This window comes from Drosophila elegans, unplaced genomic scaffold, assembly GCF_018152505.1.
Source record: "Drosophila elegans isolate 14027-0461.03 unplaced genomic scaffold, ASM1815250v1 contig_340, whole genome shotgun sequence".
Lineage (NCBI taxonomy): Eukaryota > Metazoa > Arthropoda > Insecta > Diptera > Drosophilidae > Drosophila > Drosophila elegans.
In genome coordinates this window covers 1-8688 of record NW_024545720.1, presented here as the reverse complement: position 1 = coordinate 8688, position 8688 = coordinate 1, and the positions used below count along the sequence as shown (strand labels likewise).

Sequence of the window (8688 nt, the reverse complement as noted above, 5' to 3'; positions counted from 1 at the left end):
TGGGAACTCAAGTTTTGGAATGCCAAGGTCATCAGAGGGGGACCTTCTTTATTGTCTGCCGATCCGGGAAAGACACTTGTGTAGCCGTCAATGCGGAACAGCCGCTAACCAGGATGTCGCCCGATGCAGGAAACGAACGCAAGCTGGATTTCACACCGGCTTTTCACCTTAGCCTGTCGGTTGTCACATATAATAATAATAATAATAATAATAATAATAATAATAATAATAATAATAATAATAATAATAATAATAATAATAATAATAATAATAATAATAATAATAATAATAATAATAATAATAATAATAATAAAAATAATAATAATATTAATAATAATAATAATAATAATAATAATAATAATAATAATAATAATAATAATAATAATAATAATAATAATAATAATAATAATAATAATAATAATAATAATAATAATAATAATAATAATAATAATAATAATAATAATAATAATAATAATAATAACAATAACAATAATAATAATAATAATAATAATAATAATAATAATAATAATAATAATAATAATAATAATAATAATAATAATAATAATAATAAGCTCAAGAAGCAAATAGCCTGATTTTGTTTTCAGAACCGAGCTAATGGCAATGTCGTTCTCGTCAGGTTTCATAGTTTTTCTTAACTCCCTCAGTACCTCGGCGTAGCTTTTGCCTTCTACAGGCTTGACCAATACTGCTTCAGGCATGTATGTTATTCGCTCCTTGGGCTTTCCTCCGTTCTTCTCGGGCTCGCCATCTTTCTGTGCATTCTGTCTCTCTGTTTGAGACGTTTTGGATTTTCCCTTCCTAGTCACAGTTTTGAAGTCATCCTGGTCTTTACTTTTCGCCTTTTTGGATCACCCTTGCACGGCCGGGCTAGAGGCACCCAGCTTTCTACGGAACGTTACTGGTGTCAGTTTCTTTCCTCCTTTTTTATGGCTTCAGTTACCATGTAAACCTCCTTGACTTTCTCTGCTTCGAGAGTCACCCAACTTATCCTGTATTTCCCGACGCTATCCAGGAGGTCGCTCAATTCCATAACTGATGTTTCCATACTTCCATACTGATGTTTCGCTGTCTTAAAATGGCATGTTTCATCTTTCGCAGCACAGCTCTACATTTATCGACGGCTTCCTCTTCCAGGGTTCGGGGTGCCTCGGCCTGCACCATTTTGTCCGTTCCTCCTGCTTCTGTCACGCATTGATCTGGCGACGTCGTGATTTTCCTGCTCATTTGGAATGCTTCTCTCTCTTCTTCTAGTATTTCTCTCTCTCCTTCTTGTAGTTCAGTAGCTGCCCTGAGCATTTGTAGCATGGATCGGTTTACTCGCTTGTGGCGAATAAAAGCCCGTTCGAACGTGTCGGATTCCATATTGGGTGATTAATTCGGCAAATGTTGACGACACAAACTACTTACCGTTATCGGAGTGAATGCATTCTGGCACTCCAAATTGATAAAAGATGTTTCTTTCGAGAAAGGTAACTACGGCTGCTGCGGTTGCTTTTCGCATTGCCTTTAAACAGACGAATTCGGTGAAATGGTCCAGACACGCAAAAATCACGGTTTTTCCGGACTTGGTCCGGGGATACGGTCCTATAAAATTATTGTTAAGTCTTTGCCCTGGCCGTTTACTGACCTATCTTCATATTTCAAGGTTCTGGCGCGTGCCGAAATAATTAAATATCAATCAACCTTGATAGTGGCACACGTCTGCCACACTTTTTTTGTTCTGAAAAATGGCACTGGAAGTTATTTATGGGTCAAGAAACCGTTCGAAATTAAGCCCCCAAGAGCGTCGGCCAGAGAAAACAAAACAAAAAATTAAGTTTGTTTGCACGGTCTTGCACGTGATTTGATAATATTATATAAGGATAATAAAATGTTCAATTAAAACGCATACAATTTTTTTATTAATAAAAAAAAAGACAAATGATTTTACTAGACATTGAAAAGAGTCATAAAGTCGCACGGCTTTTCTGAGACAAAGTCCCGACTGAGCGGCCTTTCTCAATTCTGACTGTCGCTGAAGTTGGGGACTTTATATGTAAGAGGAATTTTAAGTGTCGACACAAATTATTTTTGATCTTTGTTCAGCAAAATTGAAAATTATGTCTTGCATGTAATTTTTCAGATATTCCCTACATCCGGTATTCCAATTTTGAAATCGTAAACTTTAATACGTAAAACAAAAAAAATGTTCAGATGTCAAAAGTCCAAGTTCTTAGGATGTGAAGAATTCTTCGTTGGGCGCCAATTCTGTTACGTCGGTGTATTAGTGCCCAGTCAAAAGGACTTGGGCCGAGGGAGTTGCGTCCTGGGTAGGCACGCCGGGTGCCGGTTCAGCTCGCCGGACGGGGTGTGTTCTTTGGAAACCACTGCCTCCCCTGCATAACAAGAATAAATTTATTGTGCCTTAGAAAAAAGATAGAGCTAGGGGATATCTAGATTTATGTGCAATTTAAACATTTATATATATATATATTGTGTTGTTGAATGTTCAGACGAGTTTATAGTGCCGAAATTGAAATAATTAGTAATAAAGTAATTGCTATTTGTGCACGGGTTGATAAGTTAGTGCTGGCTAGTTTCTGGCCAATTGGCGGTGACAGCTACGATTTTCTCGTTCGGTTGTTTACCACGTTCGCCGTATTGTCGGACGCCTTTGAGTTTGTAGATCCCATGATATATAAAAAGTGTGTTTCTATCGGGTTCCAATTAGAACACTTGGATAGGTCCTACGCGTTTACTTTTTTCGCCGGTAGTGGACCTAACGCGGTTCCGCGGTCGTTACTGTTTCGACTCCCGATTGTCAATTACTTTGGCCTGTCTCTCGATCCTAAGGTGGGGGATCTTTTATACCGGTGGTATTGTTTCCGGGTCATCTAAGCGTTCTCACTTAGGTACAGCATTTTCCCGTTTTCTGGCTAAATGGCCCACTTCTGGATTCTGCTAAGATTCGTATAAATTGCTGCTCACAACCATTGCCTGCTGTATTAGAGGTGGAGAACTATCGATGGCACTATCGCCACTATCGATGGTTTAGCACTATCGAGCCACCATCGATGGCAGCAGACACCTTCGATACTGGCCCATCCACTATCGATGGTGCCATCGATAGTGCGCTTCTTACATCCCTAAAAAATTTGTTCGCGCATTTTCCGTGTCGGCGTCAAATGCGAAAACGAGGAAAAATTTTAAAACAAGAAACAATTAGTTAAATTAATATGGATCGCTTTTTAAATCTGTGTATGTTTACTATATTATATACGTAAGTGTTTTGATCTATAATTTGTTAAATTTAAGGTAAACGTCGAGTAAATGTCTTCATCAAGTGCCGACAAGCCGGACTGTGAGTGCTCCTCCAGCACAGACTCTGAAAAAGATTTGGAACCAAATCGACAGAGTAACAAAAAGAAGTCGAAAATTTCACGTGTTTGGAAATATTTTAAAAGGTCTGACGACTAGAAATATGCCAAATGTCTCGATTGTGGCGAAGAATACAAGACAAGCGGCAATACATCTAACTTGCACGACCATTTAAAAAGGTTCCATCCTGGCGTGGAAAGAAAGAGCCCAGAATCGAGCACACAAGTTGTACGTGCTGAGAGGAACGTCACTACATCTACAAGCAGCAGTTGCAGATCGAGCATGAACTCTGTGGCGTCATACTTTAAAAGAGCCGTCATGTATGATTCAAATTCTAAAAGAAAGACTGACATAGATAAAGCTCTAACTGAAATGGTTGCCAAAGATGTGCAGCCCTACAATATTGTAGAAAACGAAGGGTTCGTGCAATACACTCATGTATTGGATCCTTGGTATAAATTACCCAGCAAGACGCACTTAAGAGATGTGCTGATGTATAATTATTTTACCGAAACTTCTGCCAAGTTATCAGCAATCCTTGTAAATGTTTCGAATATCGCAGTTACGTGTGATTTGTGGACATCAAGTGCCAATGCTAGTTTTTTGACTGTGACGGGTCATTTCGTATATAACTACGAATTAAAAACAGCATCCTTAGCAACAAAAAAACTTCTAAGCACAACTAATCATTGTTCACAAAACATTGCTGATACATTGCGGGACATTTTTATTGAATGGAACATTCTGGAAAAAACTGTATGTATTGTTACCGACAATGCCAGCTCCATGCTTAAAGCATGTGATCTATTGCATATTCGCAATCTGCCATGCTTTGCGCATACTATAAGTCTCGTGGTGCAAGATGCTCTAAAAGTTGATGACCCAGTGCTTCAAGCTTTATTTACTAAGTGTAAATCAATCGTTCGATTTTTCAAGCAAAACACTATATCAAATGAAAAGCTCAAATTAGCTCAAGAAGGCTCAAAATATACTGTGTTGCAAGAAACGCCCACTAGGTGGAATAGTTTTATTTTATGATTGAGCGTATTATAAAAATGAACGATGCCATTGCCAAAGTTTTACAATCAACAACGAATGCACCGCAGCCATTTACTGCTGAGGAAATACTTATGCTGAAAGATATTGAAAAACTTTAAACAAAATATTGATGGAATCAATCAAGCAACGTCTTTCCGTATATGAGCAGAGAACAGTCTGCAGGATGGCTACGCTTTTGGATCCACGGTTCAAAAAAAGTGGATTTCAACATAGCTCAAACGCTGAACAAGCAGCAACATGTTTTGAAAATGAGCTGGCCAATTTTCCAGTTAAAGAGACCGCAAGTAATCAACCCGTAGCACCGGATTCAAGTTTACTGGATACTTTGTTCGATTTTTTGGGTGAGCGTTCCATGAATAAATTTGTAAACTCAAGAGTCGATGCAATTTTAACTAAGAAACAGTATCTGGAAAGGGCAATTGTCGGACAAGATATCGACCCTCTATTATGGATGAAGGTATGCCTTAATTAAAAGTGCCGAGTTATTAATTGCATATAATTAAGTATATTACTGTTTTCCAGGTGAATCAAACTGATTTCCCTGCCATTGGGAGCCTTTTCGCCAAATATCTTTGCATTCCGGCTACGTCCGTGGAGTCTGAAAGAACATTCAGCAAGGCGGGCCAAATAATATCGGAGAGGCGAACCCGGCTCAAAGAAAAAAATATTAACATTCTTTTGTTTTTAAATCGCAACTCTTGGCTGAAATAAAGCATATTTTATTGTATTCGTTTCATTCTTTTTTTTATCGTAACTTAGTTAAAATAAAGCATAATATTTTTATATTTGCTTAAAAAAAATTTTTTTGTTGGGCTACACTATCGTGCCACTATCGATGGCACTATCGACACTATCGATCGTTTAAAATAAACTATCGTCGACTATCGATGGCGCCCACTATCGATAGTTCTCCACCTCTATGCTGTATGTTCTTGTGAATTGCTTACTCTGACCAATTCGTTGCTTGTTACTGTATTGGGCAATTTCGGTGTTTCGCCACCTGCATTTTACGGTGTCTTCTGTCTATGGTTATTGTATCTATTTCTTTCTTGTTTTATTTTTCACCCCGCTCCCGTAACACCCTTTTAACCAATTTGTCTGCATCAATGCGTGGGATCAGTTCTACGTCGGGTAGCCAACTGAAAAACTATACCGAAAGGTTTGCCCAAGTTCAATGGAGATTCCGAATAATGGCCTATGCTCATCAGCAGTTTTGAAAATAATACTTTTGTCGGTGGATTCTAGCACGTCGAAAACATGCTACGTTTGCAGAAATGTCTTGGAGGCAAAGCGCGGTACAAACTTATTCTTCCCACAATGGATCCTGAAGTAATCGCAACGCTCTAAATGTGTTTTGGAAGACCAGAACATTTTTTGGTAAGGATACTTGAAAGAGTAAGGACGCATCCGAAAGGCGGAAAACCACCAGTTCAGGAATTGAGATATTGGATGTACACCATTGTCGAAGCAGCTTTCACAGTAATTTGCCCTTCAACCTATAAGAACAATTCGGTCAATACTCATTAAGAGGGTCAGAAAGCTAAGCTAAGGTAGAGAAGGCTTATTATCGTGTCTTAAAAATGACAAAAAGAACTGCTGTATAAAAAAGCAAATTTGCCTGTATTATTTTGGTTGTCATTACGAATGTAATAGAGGTCATCTTGTGATTCCTTAAGTCTGTATTGCGTGGGTGCGTTAGTGGTAGCGGTATTTCCACCACCGGGTTACGTTTCTCGAAATCGGATTCGAGAGTATCTATTCTATTCCCTACTTTCTTAGCATCGTTCTTCATCTCTGCCATTTGGGCAGTCAAGATTGTCATGGAGGCATTAAGGCGTTTTAGTACTTCTTTGATTTCCTCCATTTTTTATTTTCTAATTTTTGCTAAGTAAAAAAATTTTTCTTTGTTCAGGCCGTGTATTTTATTTTTAAAAGGATAGAGTGAAAAATTTAAATGTAGATGGGCCTAACGGGTAACAGTTTGACTCCTTACTATTTTTTATATTTTTTTATTTAGGGGAAATTGTTTTATTTAAACGTTTCACTCACCCGTTGGTTTCCTTTTCGCTTCGCAAAAATTCTTTGGTTTTTTTTTTTTTTGATTTGTGTGTGTTTTTGTCCGTTTTCTTGTAGTCTTGTGGTGTTCTTACAAAGTTCTGAAAGTTCTTTTTCCTAGTTTGAAACCTAAAACAACAATAAAGAAGGATTGAAAAAAAAAACGTTCCCAATTATTTTCCAGTGCTATCTCCTATTTCAGAATAAAAGAATTATTATACCCTTGCAGAGGGTATTATAATTTCAGTCAGAAGTATGCAACGCAGTGAAGGAGACATCTCCGACCCTATAAAGTATATATATTCTTGATCAGCATCACTAGGCGAGTCGATCTAGCCATGTCCGTCTGTCCGTCTGTCCGTCCGTTTATATGCAAACTAGTCTCTCAGTTTTAAAGCTATCTGCATGAAACTTTCCCAAAAGTTGTCTTTCTATTGCAGGTAGTATATAAGTCGGAACGAGCCGGATCGGACGACTATAGCATATAGCTCCCATAGGAACAATCGGAAAAATAAATGAAAAAAAATTATAGCTTTGCTGTTTTTTAATTTTTTGTTTAGTTCTTCGACATATAGCAATGGTTAAATATTTCAGAATTATGGTTTAAATTTCATCAAAATCGGACGACTATAGCATATAGCTCCCATAGGAACAATCCGAAAAATAAATGAAAAAAAATTATAGCTTTGCTGTTTTTTAATTTTTTGTTTAGTTCTTCGACATATAGCAATGGTTAAATATTTCAGAATTACGGTTTAAATTTCATCAAAATCGGACGACTATAGCATATAGCTCCCATAGGAACAATCGGAAAAATAATTGAAAAAAAATTATAACTTTTCTGTGTTTTAATTTTTTGTTTAGTTCTTCGACATTTAGTAATGGTTAAATATTTTCGATTTACGGTTTAAATTTCATCAAAGTCGGACGACTATATCATATAGCTCCCATAGGAACAATCGGAGAAATAAATGAAAAAAAATTATAACTTTTCTGTTTTTTAATTTTATGTTTAGTTCTTCGACATTTAGTAATGGTTAAATATTTCCAATTTACGGTTTAAGTTTCATCAAAGTCGGACGACTATATCATATAGCTCCCATAGGAACAATAAAAATATATAAAATAACTATCAAATAATTGAGCTGCAAATCATCATAGCTTCAATGTTTTTAAACTTATACGCAAGTAAATTATAATTTTAATGTTTTCAAAAATGTTTAATTCTTGCAATAGCTGCAAGGGTATATAAACTTCGGCTTGCCGAAGTTTGCTTTCTTTCTTGTTTTTATTATATTTTTTTGTTGCCAAAGTTTTTTCTTTTCTTTGAATAATGCAATTTTTGCGCTCGCGATTAAGCTACCCACTTGAGTGAACTTAACGCCGCAGCGGGTTATTGCTTCTTTTGTTTTATACACAGTTTTTTTTGTGCCCGCGAATACGTAACACTGAGAGGTGCGTGGACATATCGCCGCGGCAGGTTCACTGTTTTATTATTTTATTACAACTTTTTTTTTGCGCCCGTGGGGAATGCCAGCTGCGAAAGGCAGCATCCCCACCGCGTCGGGTAGTTGTATTACACACATTTTTATGCGCTCTCACACACACAACGCCGTATTAAATAATGTTTACCCTTTTTTGGGTTTTTCATTTTTAAAAACATTTTTTAATTCATCTTCTTTTCATTCTTTTTAAATAATTTTTTCCCATTTTTGGGTTTTTCATTTTTAAAAACATTTTTTGATTCATCTTCGCATCATTCTTTTTAAATAATTTTTTCCCATTTTTGGGTTTTTTATTATTAATTAACAGGGTACCCGTAACTTTTTAATCTTAATTTTTCGTATATTTTTTTGCGGAGGGAGTACCCTTCTTCTTTTTTTTCACATTTTTTTTTTCTTTGATTTTTGTCGGGGGGTACCCGCAAAAATTTGGGTCCCACTTTAGCTGCCGCTGTCGTTCTGGCGCTGCCGCTGCTGTCGCATCTCTGTCGCTGTTTAGCTGCTGCTGCCGCCGTCGCTATTGCTGGTGCTGCCGCTGTCGCTATTGCTGGTGCTGCCGCTGTAGCTCTTGTGGCCCAGCGGCCGGGTCATTGCAGCCATTGAATGTGTACGATGTGGGTGGCCGAGGGGTCGAATGAGAAGGGTCGTCGTCGGGTATCGGGGGCGCTAGCCGGTTTTAACTTATATATATATA

The 8688-nt window shown here is 37.3% G+C and overlaps 1 protein-coding gene across 1 annotated transcript; it reads left to right on the top strand.

The window, feature by feature from the left end:
- Nucleotides 1-4384: 4384 nt before the first annotated feature.
- Nucleotides 4385-5336, top strand: LOC121467286 (E3 SUMO-protein ligase ZBED1-like). Its single transcript, XM_041708595.1, has 2 exons — nt 4385-4894; nt 4960-5336. The coding sequence occupies exons 1-2, from the start codon at nt 4547-4549 to the stop codon at nt 5146-5148; spliced, it is 537 nt and encodes a 178-aa protein (XP_041564529.1). The 5' UTR covers nt 4385-4546; the 3' UTR covers nt 5149-5336.
- The last annotated feature ends 3352 nt before the right edge of the window (nt 5337-8688 follow it).

What these genes read in the sequence shown, in the direction of transcription:
- LOC121467286 (XM_041708595.1), top strand. Translation starts at nt 4,547, where the DNA reads ATGGAATCAATCAAGCAACGTCTTTCCGTATATGAGCAGAGAACAGTC. An exon ending in ACCCTCTATTATGGATGAAG is followed by an intron (nt 4,895 to 4,959) that starts GTATGCCTTAAT and finishes ACTGTTTTCCAG; the next exon opens with GTGAATCAAACTGATTTCCC.